The sequence below is a fragment of the Anabas testudineus genome, chromosome 23, assembly GCF_900324465.2.
Source record: "Anabas testudineus chromosome 23, fAnaTes1.2, whole genome shotgun sequence".
NCBI lineage: Eukaryota > Metazoa > Chordata > Actinopteri > Anabantiformes > Anabantidae > Anabas > Anabas testudineus.
Genome location: NC_046631.1, coordinates 4,245,000 through 4,263,842, shown reverse-complemented (window position 1 = coordinate 4,263,842; position 18,843 = coordinate 4,245,000). Strand labels below are relative to the sequence as shown.

At 42.5% G+C, this 18,843-nt stretch overlaps 1 protein-coding gene across 4 annotated transcripts; it reads right to left on the bottom strand.

Annotated features, from left to right (window-relative positions):
• Window positions 1–907: 907 nt before the first annotated feature.
• On the bottom strand, window positions 908–18,373 carry LOC113163875 (ubiquitin carboxyl-terminal hydrolase 15). Of its 4 annotated transcripts, XM_026362903.1 has the most exons (22): window positions 18,266–18,373; window positions 17,438–17,565; window positions 16,969–17,099; window positions 14,993–15,119; window positions 14,537–14,682; window positions 13,395–13,456; window positions 12,888–12,977; window positions 9,282–9,429; window positions 8,810–8,983; window positions 8,486–8,644; window positions 8,175–8,399; window positions 8,012–8,095; window positions 7,762–7,856; window positions 7,209–7,397; window positions 6,974–7,092; window positions 6,527–6,808; window positions 5,852–5,922; window positions 5,185–5,300; window positions 4,917–5,066; window positions 4,181–4,284; window positions 3,796–3,884; window positions 908–3,485 (listed from the first exon to the last, which is right to left on the bottom strand). In XM_026362903.1, exons 1-22 carry the CDS (start codon window positions 18,352–18,354, stop codon window positions 3,138–3,140), a joined length of 3,126 nt encoding a protein of 1,041 aa, XP_026218688.1. In that variant the 5' UTR covers window positions 18,355–18,373; the 3' UTR covers window positions 908–3,137. The 4 variants fall into 4 exon arrangements, with proteins under 4 accessions (XP_026218688.1, XP_026218689.1, XP_026218690.1 ...); XM_026362904.1 differs by lacking the exon at window positions 12,888–12,977; XM_026362905.1 differs by lacking the exons at window positions 12,888–12,977; window positions 13,395–13,456; window positions 14,537–14,682; ... (2 more) ...; window positions 17,438–17,565; window positions 18,266–18,373 and adding an exon at window positions 9,766–12,858.
• Window positions 18,374–18,843: the final 470 nt, after the last annotated feature.

Below are 18,843 nucleotides of genomic sequence, written 5' to 3'. Positions count from 1 at the left end.
ATAAAGTTGTCCCGGTGTCCGATCCGAGAAAATGGGATCAAATCCACGGCGGGGCGATGACACCCCGTTTCCTTTCCTCGCCTCGGTCTCCACGCAAATACCGCATCTCGTGGGTAGGTGTGGGGGGAAAATGAGTGGATACCAGCGGAGCGGCGTGGATAAAATTCGCGGGGAACGTCAGGACGCGTGTATAGCACGACCAGAGAGCGGAGGAAACGCAGAGGTCCCACTCTGATGGCTTTTCCAAAACACTCTGCAGACGTGTGAAACTGCCCGAGTGCGCCATCAGCTGGTGGAATCCAAAAGAAAAGGAGAAACACCTACATCTGTTTTATAATAGAAAATCCAGTAAGAGACATAAAACACACCTTCTTTTGTTTTATATATTAAATATTGTTTTACTGCCAAAAAAAAAAAAAGCTATTTTAATGGAGTGTGTGTTTACATCGATCCCAGCATCTGTGCAACAACAGCTTTATTTTTAACATTGTACAGTATGGACTTCTTTTTTTATTTTGTTTTTCCTTGTTAGTCATGTTATTGACTGTCGTAACATTAAATTGCACTGGGTTATATATGTTTATTTTAGGACGTTCCACATCTATCTCCTTTTCATCATCATCATTACCCGACAGCATGTACTCTTCATAAATCTACACAACTCAATTATTTGTATATTAAAAGGAGACGCACACACAAACAGAACACAAAGTGAAAGAACAGCAGAACAAGACCCCAAAATGAAGCTTTACACAACTTTATTGAAGATTGTGTATAAATACACATGCACATTTCAAATGTAAACCCACGTGAACTCAAGTGCAGTCAAACCTGGAAACCCTTGTTATGTCAACATGCAAGGATATCTGGATTATGTTTACAAAAAAGTCCCAAAACAACAGAACCGTCCTTTTTTTATTATTTTTTTTATTTAAAAAGATTCCCTCCCTGACAAGAGCACAGGCAAGACTTTGCAAACTAGTGTGTATGTGTGGATTGGAGCCACATTTCCCCTGGCATTTCTGGTCTTGCCAGGGTTTTAAATATATTGTCTATTTATTATTAAATGCTTACATATAAATAAATAAACTTTATCAAATGTGCACTCACAGAGTGAACTCTTATGTACAGTATTGTATAACCCTATAGTAGCAATTACATCTCACTCAGTCAGGATGGGGGGGTGAGTCGCCCAAAAAGTGAGGCAGCGCCGAGGTGACGGCGCCCGCTGAAGTCAAAGCACAGAGATGCTCATTAAAGGCATGGTACACATCTAATATTCTGAGGCAACAACAGGTACATTGATGCTGTTTACAATGCAAAGAACAGGTAGAAAAAGAAAACGTAACACTCCACCATGGAGAATAGTTGTGTCATGAGCTGCGTCAATGGAGGAATATCCTGCAATGACCTGCCACAAAATATTTTCACTGTATCATGATCTCAAAAGCTCAAAGGCTTTTTAGGCGGACTCACCCCGTTGTTTTCAGTCCGTCTCCCTCACCCACCCCTCCTCAAAGCTCAGGACCACAAAGAAGCATTTTCCCCAACCCTCCGGAAAGGGCATCCACCATGATTTCATATCAAAGGTGAAGGAGCCATTAATATTCACATTCAACCAAACCAAGAAAGGGAGCCATGAAAACAAAAAGTAAAACAAATATGGCCCTATAAAGAATCGAAATGCATCAACCACATACATCTGGTCAGTGTTCATTTCATTCAGTATACATTCTGGCCCTCATGTGGGTTTAAAACAAAAGAGAAACTTGAAATGACGTGGTTGTGACACGACAAGCAAATCATGTGCACATTCGTTCTGGAGTGTTGGTGTGTATGGAACGGGCCATGCAAGAAAGACAGCGTGATGGTGATGTGCAAAGAAAGGCGACTGGTTAGAGATTAAGAGTTAAGGCAGAGGTGATCCAAACAAGAGACGGCACATCTGATGCCAAGAGAAATCACCGATGTTCCTAATCTCACAGCGCCACCGATATGAAGAGAGCAGAGCCTCTGTAAAGCTTTGAACGCAGCGGCGACGTTTACAGCTGAAGAGTTGAAGAGATTTGTGTCTGCCGGCGAAGTTCTACACAGATATTTGCTGGAGTCCGTGCACGCTCTGTTGAGTTCATTAAGACAGAGAGCGTCTGGATTCTAACACTTGGGAACTCGAAAGCAGCTTCTCCTTATTACTGCAGCTAAAATATGCACGGCCAGAATTGACTTAGTTATTCTAAACATTTAGCCAAGATCTCTATCCTGCTTTATTTTAAGTGTAAAGAAAGAAAAATATGTCAACATTATGAGCAGAGCAGATCAGAGAGATGGCGTAGGCAGGACTTCACTGAGGTTGATGCGAGATCACAGCAGCAGCAGCAGCAGCAGCAGCAGCAGCAGCACTAAGTTGGGACAGTTTGGCTGTTCAACACTGTATAAAACGACAAAACTACGTGCATCACTTCTCTACGGTGAGTCTACGCATCTCACTGCTTGACAAAAGGTGGCTTAATTATCTGTTCATGTGAGAAAATCATTGCTTAACAATTGCAGTGTCTGGCAATAATACAAAAACAAGGTGGATGGTAGGTGATTGTACAAGTTCAACATGTATCAGCGCATCATGAGAACCCAACATATTTCAGTGTTTAAAATATTTACATAATCCAAAATGATACTAAAATGATTTGCCAACAATGCATGGCTCTCAAATCTATAAAAAACAAAGGGAGACAAAAAAAGCAGAGAGTGGGGGTGGGGGGGGGGTTTAGAGAACCGCACTGACATAGTGTGAAGCCTCCAAATCGATCCCCAGTGTCGATCAGTGAGCAAATCCTGGACAAATGGACGTGGCAACTCACACTCGCGCACGCTTTACACACTCACACTCGCGCACACACACTCGCACACAGTGATCAATCCACAGAGGAGGGCCCTGATTTCTTAGAGTTGTGTACCGTGGCAGCTCCCTGACCTAACAGCTGTCATCCCCGCAGTGGCTCTGCCTGAGTGGCCGAGTCCGAGCCGCTGGGTGGGACCGGTGACGCCCGCTGCCGTGCTGTGTGTCCATATGGCTTTGGATGGAAAGATCCTAGTCTCTCTCTCTTTCCATTTCTCAGTGTCCTCCGCTCGCCATTGCCTCAGTTGGTTTTCATGGTGACGTCTCGATTGGGCGCCTGCTCCTCCTCCTCTTCTTCCTCTTCTTCTTCTTCCTCCTCCTCCTCCTCTTCCTGCTCGCTGTCGTTCTTCCCGCGCCGGTTGTCGTTCAGGTCCTCCTCGTCACTCTGAGTGGCGGCGGCGGCGGCGGCAGCGGACGAGGCCCCGTAAGTGGAGGAGGCCGTCTTTCTCTCCACGCTGTCGTTCTCCTCCTCTTCTCCGTCGTCTTCCTCCTCCTCATCCTCCTCTTCTTCCTCGCGGTCGAGAGCGAAGTAGCCGGTGCCCTTCACCGTGTCCTGCCGCTGGTAGAACAGCACATAGCCTGCTTTGGACTGAAAAAAGACACAAGTAAAGAGCAGTAATACCACAGTATAGAAACACCTGCATTCATATTACTTGAATGAACACAAATGCATTAGCTAAAAAATACCTGAAGTGCTGTAATAATGAATATGGATCAGAAGCTCATACTATGCTTTTTAGGTCTATCAGCAGAGTCCTTGAGAAATCACACTGTTTGGCAATGTCATTATTACAGTAATCCCAACATGCAAAGTACTGAACCATTCTAGTCTGTGTTCAGCAGACCGGTCTTTAATGAATATACAGGAAGACTCTTGACTGGCAAATGAGCAAACTCACCACTATTTGATCTTCGCTGGCAGGAGACACGCTGCTGTCATCAAAGTTGTACCACTTCCCGTCATCTTTGTTCTTAGCATAGGCGGTATCTGAGCAAGGACAGATAAAAGACGACAATAGAGGACAAAAGTGCAACATCATTTTAGTATTATGACGCTTTTTTCCTTTTCTGTAGATTGTGACTTGTATATATCATATATCAATGTTTAAAACTCCAGGCAAAGCATGTTTACAATCCAACTCTATTAACCAAACTAGATGTGATAAGGCACATCTTGTAAAAACAAAAGCAAACTATAGCTGTTAAACTGTGGATAAATCAGTTATCAGATAAAGTAGCAGGCAAAATGGTGAGTGATATTCCTGTGATATGTGGGAGTCTTACAGTGGCCTCCACCCATTCCTCCATAATGGTTGGATACAGCAATGAGATCATAGAGACAGGGTCCAGCGTTGGGGTTGATCAGAAACTCAGACATGTCCAAATCTCTGGAGAGAGAGAAAGAGAGAGAGAGAGAGAAAAACATGTATGTGTCATATATACACGAGTGAGATGCGTCCATAACGTCATGTTAAACATGTGTAATGACAAAGACAACAGTGGCCAATACTAGAAAAAATAATCTTTGGGTATTTTTCTAATGGAAATAAATACTGGAAATGTAGTGTTTTCTGAAATTTGCAACTTACGAGCATTTTGGAAGATTGTTTCAGTTCACAAATGTTAAAAATTAACGTCTTATGTCACTTTAGCAATAACAAAAGTTAAACAATGTCAGCAGTGTTCAGTCACTTTAAAGTATCTGAATCACAGCTTACGAATTCAACTCATTTAGTTCTTAGTCTGTCCAATTTAAAACTAAATATAGCACTGAATTATGAAAACAACCAGAAATCTGCAGCACTGAACTTCAGTAACAAAGGAAACAATTGGAAAATGATCACATATGAAAGAGTATGTGAATATGAGTATATACTGTAATTATAAGGTGCTGCATTATGATGATGTATAGTTTCTGTTTTTCCGCAGGTATGGGAAAACTGAAACAATGGATACACTGCTGAACACTATGTTCTGCTCTGGTGATAAATTGCTTTTCCTCCTGACTATGTGAGTGTACCTGAGTGGGAAGTCAACAAGGGAGTCCAGCTTATCCCTCATGTAGCGGCTGTAAGAGAAGCGTTTCAGGTGGACAACCAGCACGGGCGGCAAAGACCACAGGTCCAGCTTCTTAGTGGCCTGTTGGTGCTGCTTACAGTTTGGACAGTACCTGTGAGACGGGACAGCCGTGGTCATGTCAGCAAACAGCCACACGTGCAGTAGCAGTGGCTTGTGTCGCCACCTGACTGACACTTGTTTTGTCTGTGCAGTGTGTCTGTGTTTCTCACCATGGGTCCTCTGCTCCCAGCTTCTCCTTAGTGGTGAACAGTTCGATGCAGTCCTTTAGCTTGAAGAAAGCTTTCTTCTGAGGTTTGTACTCCATACTCTCGTGCTTGTCAAAGTCCTGCTCTCAGAGACACACACACAAACAGAGCTGTTAGAAACACTTACCACTGCATTGCTGTGTTTCGGTGGACACAGATTAGAACAGAAAACCTGTCCCAAAATAGAACAGAAAATAAATAACACTTTAAAGAGGACATGTTTTTTCTCAAGTTAAAATACAGACTCGTAAGCCCATTTTAAGAGAGTGCCTTGCCTGAAGCCTTGCTATATTTAAACCATTTAATTTTAATATTTTAATTATTTATTGTGTCTTGTTGGGTTATTACAACATAATACTTCACTTCCTAGATTGTAATAATTGTTCTTCAACTTTGAATTCAAAACACAAAGTGGTTCAATTCCACTGTATCTTTTGTGTGAAAGGGGGGGGGGTTAAATCCTTTTAAGAATGTAGTAGCTGCAGCAGAGCTTCTCACTATGAGTCCCCTGCTGCTTCTGTCTAGGTGACGAAGGATAAGTATGCTAATGAGCTGTTCACACTGTGTGCTACACTGCACACCTAGATAACTTTGTTAGAGAACATCTAAATTATTTGGATGCTGAATTTACCTCGACAACAGTCTCATCAAAGTACTTCTTCTTGATCTCTGGCTCCCAGTCCAAGGAGAGATAAGAGCGGTCTGTGAAAAGCAGGGCAGAATGTAGACACACAAATCAGATGAGTCATCTTTAATTTCATTCTACACACTTGTCATCAACAAGATCAATCATTTACTAAATGATTCATTTTCTTATCTATGTTGTAATTAAACTGTCAATGCATTTATTATCAGAAATTTGAAATGTGTGAAGATCTTAGATCCCGCAGTATGAATCTGATGATTGTCATTAACTTTGTGTCCTTCCTCCTCTATATCCTCGGCCTTGGAGTTGTATATCTCCAGAATCCAGTTACTGACCCTACCAGATGGCCGTCCACCCTGAACCTGGTTCTGCTGGAGGTTTCTTTCCCTAAAGGGAGATTTCCCTCTGCACAGTTGCCTAATGCTTGCTCAAATGGGATTGTCGGGTTTTCTATATAATTATTCATACAATTATATTTTGTCTTACACCGTAAAGTGCCTTGAGATGACTTCTGTTGTGATTTAGTACTACAAAAATAAAATTGAATTCAATTCAATTGATGACTCCCTGCTTTAATTTTTAATGTGAGGATACTAAGGGAATATTTAGTGCTCCTCCAAAATGGATTATTCATTTACTAGCATCTCGACCACTTCCTACCACTGAGTCGGAGGTGTCCTTCGTCAAAGCGGATCTGCCTGGTGTCATCCTTGATGAGTGAGAAATCTGTTTTGCCCATGTTATTAAACTGGAATGTAAAGAGTCTCTTTCGGTTGTGCCCGGTCGTCTGCTGGCCTTTGGTGGAGTTCTGTGGCGTGACCACGCCGTTCTCCAGTTCATTGTCCCCGCCCACAGAGTCCTCTGATTGGCTGTTGTCATTCTCAGAGGGCAGCTCCTGATCTTGACTGGACTCGTCGTCCTGCTCATCAGTCTCCATCTCGCCTGATGGACGACAAAGCAGATCAGAAAACACCTCAGCTGCTTCTAAAGAATAATAACTTTTGGTAACCAATGCTGTGCAGCACAAATAAGTAAAATGTGCAGCAAAAGGTCAAAACTTTACATGGGAGAAGTATTTGATGTTAATGTGTGTGGGTGTGCACTCACTCGGTGACCCCTCCTCCAGCAGACCATTAGTGGCATTTCCATTTACAGTGTGTTGCTTGGATGATTGTGTCTCTTCACAATCCTCCTCGTCCTCCGCTACTGTTGACCGCACAAACCGGCTGCAAACACAAAACCGTTTCCAGGTTTCATTTCACCAACTTTTGTACAAAGAATACATTCTAAATTAATGTAAATTTTGTTTTTTTTAAGTTTAAACTGAGAAAAGTGGACCTACCAGAGGCGCAACAGCAGCATGTTATAGAGCTTGTCCTCGCTCAGGGTTCTAGGGACAGCAATAAGGAAGGGCTGTCCAAATAGTGGCGTGCTGGTGTGGTTGTAGCCTGACTGCTTGTACTTCTCCCTCAAGTGCACAGGGATCACTACATGGTCTGTATCCTCCACCCTGTTTACCGCCACCTCAAATCTGCACAGAGAATTGTGGTCAGTGTTGGATAAGCTACATCAGGAGGAGTGAAGACTGACACCCTAATAACTGCATGTTTATTTCTTTTTGGCGCTTGAAGCTGTTTGAATTGGTTGCCAGCCAACTGTTTATCTAGGTCTTAAATATTGTCAGTAATAAAGTCAAAACACAAACATTTAGCAGGGGAATGAATTATAATTGAAGCTCTTTAATAAACCTAATGCTACATTAAAATACTATGAATTAAGATCAGGGCTTAAAAAGTGTTCTTGTTCTGGTTCCGGCCATCACTTTTAGATAAGGCTATTGTTATTATCGAACGTCAGAGAACAGAGCATGCTGGTCAGCCAAGTCTGACACTCACACATAGATATCATCTCGCTCCATAATACTACTGAGGTTCTCGTTGGTGGCGAAGATCCGGTGGAAACGGTGGTTGTAGATGTCAGTTACAATCATCTAAGGAATAGGAGAAAAAAAAAAAAACAAAACAGAAAGTCTCAATGTCACTTCTGAGCTCAGGGTGAACCGACTCACTGAATGTTTAATTTTTCTAAATCATAGTCATCTCTTCATGTGTTACTGCTCAGGGCAGAGGTGACTGATGTTTATACCTTCTCAGCAGGCACCCCAGACAGTATGGAGAGGGAAGTACACAGGTCAGAGATGTAGCCCACCTTTGGCACTGTCAGCTTGTACTGAAACAGAAAAACACGACCATTATTTGCCGTCTTTACATGAGGTTATGCTACTGCACTCAATGTGTTTGCACCTTACCTGTGTGGGTTTGGCCAGAGGGTCTAGTCTGACTAGAAAGACCTCCAATGTCCGCTCCTTCTTCATGGGAAGGGGCAGCGTCAAGTAGCAGAAAGGATCAAAAGTCACAGAGACCTTGGAGCATACAGGACACACCAGGGTGGACTTGAAAAGGCCGTGGAAAATGTCCACAATGATGGAGTCGTTTCTCTTGATGTGGTTCTCCCACGCCTCCTCTGCCACCACCTGGAATAAACAGCAAGATCAGCTTTTACAACAGGCTGTCAAAACCACAAAGTGAGTGAAAACAAAAAAGACACTGCTGGTCTCACTTTATCAGGCCTTCCATTGGCGTCCTTCAGTTGGATATAGGGCTTCTTTCTGATGCGATTCAAGTCTTCATGAAGTCCGTCTAGGAGAAAGGCCAGTAGCTCATGCGAGTCCTGTTGCTGGTAGCCAGAGAACTGGGGTGCAAAGCGGCCCACCTGGGTCTGGAGGATGGATAATGCATACAGACACTGAAAAAGTGACACGTAGTGCCCCAAAAACCTGGAATACACTCAGTATCAGAAATTTTCCATAAAATGGAAAGCATGATAGCCTAATGGTTATTGCAAATGCCAAGATTTGAAGCCAGGTAGTAAGCAGGTAGTCACCTTGAAAGGCCTTGGAGTGACGTAGCTGTATTTGCCCGACCACAACTGCTTTATAAGCTCGGCGTAGGCTCTGGCAATCTCTCCTTTCATGCCTAGTGGGTTGTCCTCATTCAGCTCATCCGTGTACTTGTCTTTCAGGAAGTAGTCCGTCAGTGGAGGAATATTGCTTAAACACTGAGAGGGTGCACAAGCAGAAGACGACAATTGTCATGAGAGGGTGAATTAAGACTACTCTAATAATATGCACATTTAAAGATTGGTGACAGAAAACAACACCACACGTTTTATAATGCCTTCCAAACAACTTAGTGTTAATCTTGGGAGATTAACACTAATTAACACACACATTTCTACAGCACTTTTTTAAAGTCTTTTAGACTCTACAAAAAAATATCTGGAGATGGGGATAGAATAAGAAACTTTCTGTACTGTCCTAGAACTGTGTGCAGCTCCCTGAAGGCATGGTTGTTACCTGCACAGCAGAGTTCATGAAGCAGGTGTTGCCCAGGTTGGAGAGCCCACAGAGGCCCGAGCGCTCACTCTGCCTGCTCTGGTCTGAGTAGTCATAGCTGTTGCTGTACGGGTGGTAGGATGACAGACTGTAGCTTGAATTCTTCACACTGTGCAATAGACATAAGAATGCGCCAACAGGCGGGTTATTCAGGCTTAGGTTCACTGCTACAAGGACAAAAGAGCTCACGAACATGATACTGTACAGATAACGTGTTACTAGAATTATGTTAAGACAATCAAGTTTATTTTATAAAGAAAAGACTAAAAGGAGCTTAAGCGAAGAACACACATATTATTTAGTCTGCACTTTTTTTTCCTTTTCAATCACATACAAAATTACTATGCAAACATACCTACCCCTCCCCCCCACAAAAAAACACTCTCTTATGCTTTCTAGAAAAGCTTAAATCTATGCCTTCCCAAATCTCCAGTACCAAGCCAACCTCTGGGAGGGATGTAAGCCAGTGTTGGCTGTTTCTGGCTCCCACTGTTCAAGGGAAACAGCTGTGATTGCGGTGGAAGCAGTGGCCTCGCAGTTCAACACGCGGTGGTCCACCCTCCTGCTGTCCAGCTCCACCGCCTCAGGCCTCAGGCACCACCAGCAACACAAGAGCATGACATCTCAGCCCCGCCCCGGCCCATGCCAGCCCACATGTCCGCATGAATCTAAAGGGCCAGAAGCCTGGATGTGATTCAGGTCGGATCGGGCGCATGAAAATCCTGGTTTTTAGACGCTGGGAAGGAAAGTCCCACTGCAGTCATCCACTGTTGAGTTCATTCAGCTCAACCCAGTGCAGCCCAGGTTCAGTTTCAACGTAATCCACACTAAGTTTAGGCCTCCATTTGACTTTAAAGTCTAGTACAGGTCAATAAGCAAACCTCAGAGCGCAAAAAGAGACAAAAACACTCGTCCTTTTTCTTATAGCTAACTAAACAGTTCCTCTCTTCTCCCCTCCTTCTTTTTCGGGCTCGACTGCCTGTCATCTTGTTATCCCCTTTTTTAGATGTCCTGTACCGTCTTATCCTGTCCTGTCCTCTGGTCTTCTGCTCCTCCCTCTGGCCTGCCTGCTGCTCTTGCTGCTTTACGGCTACCAGCAGATATTTATAGCAGCATCAGCAGCAGCAAGGATGCTCAAGACTACTGCTACCAAAGCTAGAGGTGCACAGAAGGAGAGCGGGAGGGAGGGAGAGGCAGAGAGAATAGGGGGGGAAGGGCAGACGGTATGGGAGGGGGGCTGACAGAAGAGAAATGAGATGGGGATGGAGGGAGCAGCTGATCCACTGCATCCAGCTGAGGCTGCAGTATTCACAAGCCTGAGTCTCACTTAGTATCTTTCTCTCTACATATACACATACATACCAACACATAGCTTACCCCTTTTTCTACACCCATCGACACACTAACACACTGTCTTACTGTTAAAACCCACTCTGTGACACTGTTAGCACCACTACTATATGAAACACACAATTTGACATTCTCCCTTTCATGCCAATAAGTCATGGCTGTCCGTGAGAGTGTTGAAAAAGGAGGACCTGAATAAGGTAATGAAGACTGGAGAAACTAGTGGTATCATCACAGCGTGTGGTAACAGTCAATGAGGGGAGCAGAAGCAGATGAAATGCATTCTGAAGGTCACTTACACTGCAGAACGTGTGCATCGCAATGAGCTTTAAGAGACCAAGAGACACAGAGAGAGAGAGAGAGAGAGAGAGACTGCCTGCCTGCCTGCCAGAATCAGGGGACACTGCCTTGTAACACAGTGACAATTACTGATGCTACAGAGCTGCATCATTGCTAAATCGACCAGGCCAAAACCGCAAAATCAAAAGCACAAGTGTTATGTAATGTAGAACGCTTCATGTGAAAAAAGAAACCCATGCATAATTCAGAGGAAACGACAACGCTGGTGCATACACTGAATCAGGGACAGAGGAGCTGCTGGGAGTGAAGATCCAATTTTCCCAAGACTGGGCAGAAAAATGATGCCACACTCAAATAATAAAATGCAAAGAAACGACAGCAGTTGATGCCAAACTCCCAACTCTGAGGCAGCCTTATGAAGTATTGGGACATAATAGGAAAGAACACATTTTACTGTGCAGCTCATGTAGAAAGTGTAGAAAGGACAGCCTCAGTTCACTTCAACGCCTTCCTTTTTTTATCAATATTGATTTTTCTGGTGGCCAAGCATGTGGCAATTTTTCTACCTTCAAATAGTTTACGTAAGATGCAGAGTGTCTATATTGACACAAGCCCACAAACACACACATCAGCATGCAGTAAATCACGCACATTAGGTGGAAAAAGGGGCAGAGTCAAGTCCACCGGACAGCAGATGCAGAAAGCTCCACCCACAGTCAAGCAGTGCTCTCTAGCAGAGGGCTGACACTCCCTCTGGGTGCCTGTGCTTTACAGGCAAACATTAATCCAGTTACAGTCACATTTCCACAAAACAGAAACCAAAAGCTCAAAAAAAATAGAGCCTCTATTTATTCTGACATAGCAATAAATCTGACTGCTTGACAGTTGTCTTGTCTGTCATTTAAAAACAGAATTTTACAACTTTTGAAAGTTTTCTATTCTACACAGAACTATGCTGTTTATGTTATATCACTATTGTGCATTTGCACTTTTTTTTATTGACTATTTTGCAGGGTGATGCCATGTAGCACTGCAGCAGAAGTTGAAATAGGTTTGTTTGTTACCCCGCAGAGTCCTCTGTGTGGGCACTACAGCCGCGTCTTCAAACTGACCTCATTTAAAAGGTTGTGCTTTTCCCGTCCTTCTTTGCATACAATGCAAATATACACTATATAAATTATAAAAATGGACTGAGAAAAATCCTACTAAATTGGAATGTGATAACTATTTTGTTTTGTTGTTATTTGCACATAGTTGCAAAGATTCTGCCTGTCTCAGGCTTTGTTGTTCCACAATGATACACATATTTGAATGTTGTGATTGACTGGAGTAAGACCAAGGCAGTAAATCTAAAATTATGACCTTCAGGCAAGCATTAATTGGTTGTAATCATTCTAACATTTACTATAACCATGAAGCCCTAACCAGACTATTAGACAATAAGTTAGAAAAATCAGATGTGACTATTAGTTAACATAATGAACTGCTGACTAAGGCACCCAGAGGAACTAGTGCACCATTTATAGAGCGCACTGCTGTCGCAGAAGAAAATTCCACGGAGATCAATCCGTTGTCAGCCCCTTCCCCCTCCCTGCTATCAGCTCTTACAGTCGAAACTGCATCATCAGGAGATAGCTTTCACCCTCAAACCACAGCCAAAGAAAAGGGCTGGATATATCAAGTTTGACAATTTTCATACATGGATACTGTAAACTACTGTAAAAAGCTTCAGTAAGTATGTCTGGGTTGTCAAATTAAGCAAATTGAGCATAAAAGACTTTCAAAGCCAATTTCATCAGAAAGCACCGAGTGTCACAGGTTGATGTGATGGTCAGTGCTAAACTTTACCTCCAGGCTCCTTCTCTGGCTGTTGGCATCCAAACCCACCCCTCAGCTATTTAACCCACTACTAAGCCTTACTTCCTGCTGTTGAAGCTGCTGTTATGATTGTTTGCAAGAGATGAAGGCGAGATCTTTGGCAAAGCAGAGAGATTGGAAGCACCAGATGACCTTCAAAAAGATAAAGAATAGATCATGAGTTAGAGTAGAGGAAATAAGGAGTTGTGCGAACGTCCATTAAATAAAACTGAGATGAATTAAATAAAAGAAAAGGGATATGTCAGCAACAGAAGGTCAAGCAAAAGAGGCAGGCAAAGTCATAGAGTGGAGAATTTATTTTTGAAGATGATGAGGCGCTTTAGTGACATAGAAGAGAAATTTTCTGGTGCTGTGCCATATCTTCTTTACTTTTTTCCCCTTCAGTGTGATAAAATAAAGCAAAGTTCTTAGCAATACAATAATACGCTGTCGATCCCTTGGTAAATCAACAGTAGTGTTTGGATACAGCATGGCAATTGAACTCCATTTATGATAACTTCTTCCTTCAGACAACAAAGACATAAGCCATGTGATGTGCCGTTAACTCACTTGGGAGCTGTGGAGCCTCGGGGCCATGTGCCATCATCATTCTTCTGCTCTATTACAAGAACCTGTGGGAGACGACAGAAAGAAAACTGGGCTCAATCTCTTTTCTCTAGTTTAAAGATGCCAAACATTTAACTATTTCCTACTATTCTGTGTTTAGTTGGATTCATCTTGACTTTTTAAATGTGTAGAGTAAGCTGAAGGTTAATATGCACTTTTTTATAAACCATTAGCGGGTACTGCTACTGTTAAAATGTTTGTTTCCTTTACCAACAGTCGTACCAAATGGATCTTATCCGCTGATTCACTTAATGAGGATTTGTCTGAGGTTCACCAATCTTGTAGAAGAGCTGCTGGTAAACAGGCAAGTCCTCCACTCTAAAGCCTGCTGCCTCACTGTGGCTAGGTGTCTAAATTAATCTGAGCTGAGTGCCAGGCATATGCCAGAAAATGCATTTTCACTGTTAAGCAGCTTAAAGCAGAGTCTGACTGCCTTGCCAGATGTTGTGGGTTTTGAAGCTGTTACCATTACAGGGTAGTCTTACCAGGCTGCCTTAGCAAAACAGCATCTTCACTGTTGAGGGCCATTAAAAGGATATGATCTAGGCACTTTCATAAGTTTCAAAATTTGTTTCAATACTCTCCATTACTGTTTTGCATATGTCTTGCTATAAACTAGGTTTACTAGGTTTTTTTGTGGTTTTTTTAGTGCCAGCAAAGAGAAACTGGGTAGAGGACAGAAGCAGTGTTAAAGAAACACCAGCACCACACATAGTTAAACATCAACGGAACAATAAAGAAGAAAGTGGTGATTTAATTAGCTTATGACATATTATAAAGAACTGAGAACAAATGACAAAGTCATTCAGCTGATTTTGGTTGCCTGGTGATAAAATGATTAGTTATTGTGCCCCCTGCTGGCTGTGATGACCACTTGGCTACAGAATCACATAAAAGAGAAAAAAGAAGCTCCACTATGGAGCAGTGGAAAAGTGAACATATAAACATTGCTGAAACTAAAGCATTTTAACTGATCTAAGAAATAACAGCTATTTAGATAGAAAACAACATTTGGATCTCAACGGTATAACTATTCAGACTTTTCAGACTGTGGCAATGTCAGATTAAAGTAGCAAATGTCCTACCTGTCCTTGGTAGAGGCCGGCATCTTGGATGGTGCTATCAGGTTTGTTGAGAGGCTCAAAGGTGTTGCTCATGTACCTGTTCCATAACCTAGTCTCCTTTTCATCAGTGATGTTAAAGAGCTTCCTCATCTCCTTCTCAATCATGTCTTTAGTCAAGTGTGGATGTCATCAAAGGGACAAAAAAAGAGTATGTTAATGTGATACATAATAATTATAATTATTATTAAAGTTTGTATTATTACAAGATTGTTGTTACTTAATGTATTTACAGTATGGTGTGAACATCTTGAGGAGTTCCATTTTCACAACATCCAACTACATTCAAGTCTATTGGAGCACTTTAGCAGCCACAGAACTATGACCAGCAGTGTTTATAGATAGAATATGACCAGCAGTGTTTACAGACAGACTATGATCAGTAGCATTCACAGACAGTCTAGCGTAACTCAGTCTTACCTATTGTGTCTGCTTTACTGAAGCGTCTGGTGATAACATTGTCCATGTTGCTGTCTTCGCAAAGCTTGAGCTCTGTCAGGTACACTTCCACCTTGCAGTGCTTCACAAACATACCCTGTTCCACCACCTGAAAATAAAAACATAAAAAAATTATTATTAATATGTACTTGTATTCACATAATATAATGAAGAGTCCATGATAGCTTCCACATACACAGGCATTTATATAAAATGCATATTTTATGCAACAATTTCTCGAATGAGGAACAACATTTTCTTAGTATTATCTATATGTCTGGATTATATTACCTGACTACCTGGAAACCTGTAGCAACAGGTAATCAAAAAGCACAGGACCTGGCATGGTTAAAACCACAGATAAATCTCTGCCACAATATATTACCTGGATAAGTTTTTAGAGCACATAAAAAAGTAGAATCTGCATATCATGATAAAATAATGGACTTTTCAGCTTGCAAAGCTAGCAATCTAACTAAAAACTACTGTAGCAACCTGTCAGATGCAGCTTGTAACTTTTTGTCATTATCTAGTAGTTGGCCTAAACAGTGAAATTAAAGTGTTAAACTGTGATTTGTGCTAGCTAATATTTCTACAGGATAAACAAAGCAGAGTTCTTATGCCCTGTGTGCCACTCATCTGGTGTCCTGATAGGAGCAGAGTCAGAGTGAAGTGCTTAATTTAGCAGCACGTCGTGGAAACAGCTGAGGGGTCCCAGCCTATTTATTTCACCGCTGAGCCCCAACCAACACACTCACATATACACACAGTATGAGCACTGCAATAGTCATGCACACATACACACGGCTCAGATTCCCCCTCCCACTCCCAATTACCCAGTACCCCCTTCTTTCCCAGTACAACACCCATGTGTTTGTAAGCTCAAAGCAAAAAGCCTAACTCATCGCCAAACTCTGACAGAATGTCTCAAACCACAGCTGAGCCAAAACCATTTATCCCACCCACCACCTCCTCCCATACTGGTTATGCCTCTTGCACTCCTCTCAGAAGCTTTCATGTTGCTTCTTTCAGTGCGACCTCAGCCGGCATTCCTCCACTTCATAAAACAAGGACACGCAGGAACACTCTGCCGGTGTTGGCAATCAGACCAGAGGAGGACAGAGGAAGGAAACCAAACCCAAGACTACAATCCTCCTAAATCCTTTTTTTAACGCCTGTTAACACACCTCAGGATGACAACCCCACAAGAGAAAAAAGGAGATTAGAAAAAAAGAGGAAAACTAATATTCAACCTCCTGCATGTTGTGTCTCGCAGATCGCTCCATGTAGCTTTTCAGTCATCCAGAACGTTGCCTGAAAATAGAAACCCTGCGGCCACCTGATACATCCCACAACATACATGGCAAAAGGGGTGGGTCGATAGAAGGGGGGAGAAAGAACGAGAGAGAGAATGATAGAGACAGAGGGGGAAGAGGAATCTTTTCCAGTAGCCATTAGGCCATGACTAGCAAGATGTAAAACAGGGATTTGATACTGTATGGCAAGTGAAGCTGTAGCTCATACAGCCATAATGTGTGTGTGCAAGCACTTGTTAATCCTAAAATAAACAATTCTGGTATGATAGCTCATGAAATGAATGAAAAGAGCCTTCATTAATGCTTGGTTTTCAAGCAATATATTGGTTTTAACTTTATTTTTAACCAAAGCTTGTAAATAGTGTACCGTTGTACAGCTAACTGAACAATTAAGTCTAACAGTTAATATATACTACAGCCATTTTTAATGCTCAGGAAGAGATCTATATTATTTTGATTGATTGGTTATTTTGCAAATTTCCCCTTTTACCCCAATACAAGCCACAATATACAACACAGCACTTAACCATTCCGATGCATTAGAAAAAAAACACCTTTGCTGGTATCCCATTGCTCCATTGGTTCTATTATCTGTGTCATTCAAATCCATTCATACATCTATGAATAACAGATGAACTTTACCTTGCGTGCAATCGGTTCCTGACCCTTTGTCAGTCCATACCAGCTGACTAGCTTATTCCAGCCTTCTGTGGGGACCAGGATGTAGTCGAGCTCATCAATGAGGTGCTCCTTAATGGCCAGGACATCCCCATCTAAAGAGAGAGAGGGAGACAAAGGGAGAGAAAGCATATTTAGTAGGACTACAATAATTCCAGTCACTTACACTACTGGCCCTGCACTGATTGTCTCACAACAACACAAAACATACAAAAAGGCATGTAGACAGCTTTCTATGAAACCTCCAACAGCCCACCCTGTTACTCAACAATGCTGTTATTGTTCCCTTTGCCTCTGAACTGTTTGTTGCTACTTCCAGAATGATTGACTGCCCCAGGATCATTTGTGTGGTGCAAAGGCCACACAGTAAAGACAATATATGTCTACAGCTTTTGGTTAAGGATCTAAGGGGAAGGAACATCGCATGTCTTACCTCTGAGAAGACCAGAGTTATCAACTGGTCCTGGGTAGACATTCTGGTCACCCATCTGGTATTTGTCCCAACTGTCAAATCCGACATATTTCTTCCACTGTTTAAACCAATGGCTGTCCACCAGGTACCTGCAGAAAAGGCATACAGCAATACGTAAGCACTGTCAAAGCAACAAGGCATTATCAATCATTGTATATTATTCAAATGTCATGCGTCAAGCTTTATGGTGGCAGGTGAAAACTACCTTGCGGTGAGATCCCTAAACAAATCGGGATTTAACAGACACAAAACGATACTTGTAACAGTAGCTCTGTTGACGCTAAGTTAAGTTCAGGTTGCTACATGCCTGGCCAGCTGGCTCTGTGATTTTGACAGGTGCTTTTTTCCCGACTCCGCCCTGCCGAAGTCGGCGGACGAACCCACTGACTGGCAAACCACTTGAACCTAGTCTAATGTTAGCCAACTAGCTATTGGGCTGCTAACAAAATAAGAGACGCGATATGTTACCACATAGATATCATGTCACAAGATAAAAAAGCGAGATGGTAATTTGGGAGTGATGAGCATGACCACCAAAATACAACACTTTAACATATTATAGGCTTTATTATTCTTCACTGACAATTTACTTGCTAGCGTTAGCTCAGCCACCGCTAGCCTGCCAAGCTGACACACATGAAGCTGACAGGCTGTAGTTAGCTAGCTCGAAGCTAACTGTCAACACGGCCCGTCACCTCGGCATTCTTATCCTTCATGGCGTTGACAGCCTCTGCAAAGTCAATCGACGGCCACGCACGATGTTTAAAAATGTTTCAGCTTTAGTCTTACCAAGTGTCTCCCTTCCTTAACTGTGTTTTCAACAGTGCCGCGACCTCTCCTCTCTGGGTATCCAGATCAGCCGCTCCTCCTTCCGCCATCTTTCCTCAGACATCACCCGCTGCATGGTGGGAAAGTGCGGGGCGTCACCGAGGTACGTAGAGAGTGACGCCGGTGTTTTCAGCCAATCAGCTCACAGTACGGGCAAAGCATGACACCCAGTGGTAATATTATTCTAGAAAATTGCTCTAAAGCTGAGCTCCCTCCTGGTGCTTTGCAAAGTCATCTTTTGCAACAACAAACCCTGTTCCTCTCAGGTCAAGTAGACTCTATGTGCTTTATCACAATCTGCAATATGTCATCATGACCAATAAATGAAAGAAGTACTCCACAAATTGAATACAGGCCTTTCATGGTGGACTGAGACAAATTTAAAAGGTTTAAAAACCTAAAACTAAACTAAAGCAGCAGATGCAGTAATATCCAGACTTTTAGTGGCTTCTTTTTCATTGTAATCTCCCTTCTTGCCCATACTGTACATTTCAAACCCAATGCTTACAGTTCATGATTAAGAGCTTCTTTGACAAATT

Coding starts and splice junctions, on each gene's coding strand:
- LOC113163875 (XM_026362903.1), bottom strand. CDS start 18,354: ATGGCGGAAGGAGGAGCGGCTGATCTGGATACCCAGAGAGGAGAGGTC. Junction 6,809..6,973: donor GCTGGAGGAGGGGTCACCGA/GTGAGTGCACAC, acceptor GTCGTCCATCAG/GCGAGATGGAGACTGATGAG. Junction 3,486..3,795: donor CCAGCGAAGATCAAATAGTG/GTGAGTTTGCTC, acceptor GTCTTTTTTCAG/TCCAAAGCAGGCTATGTGCT.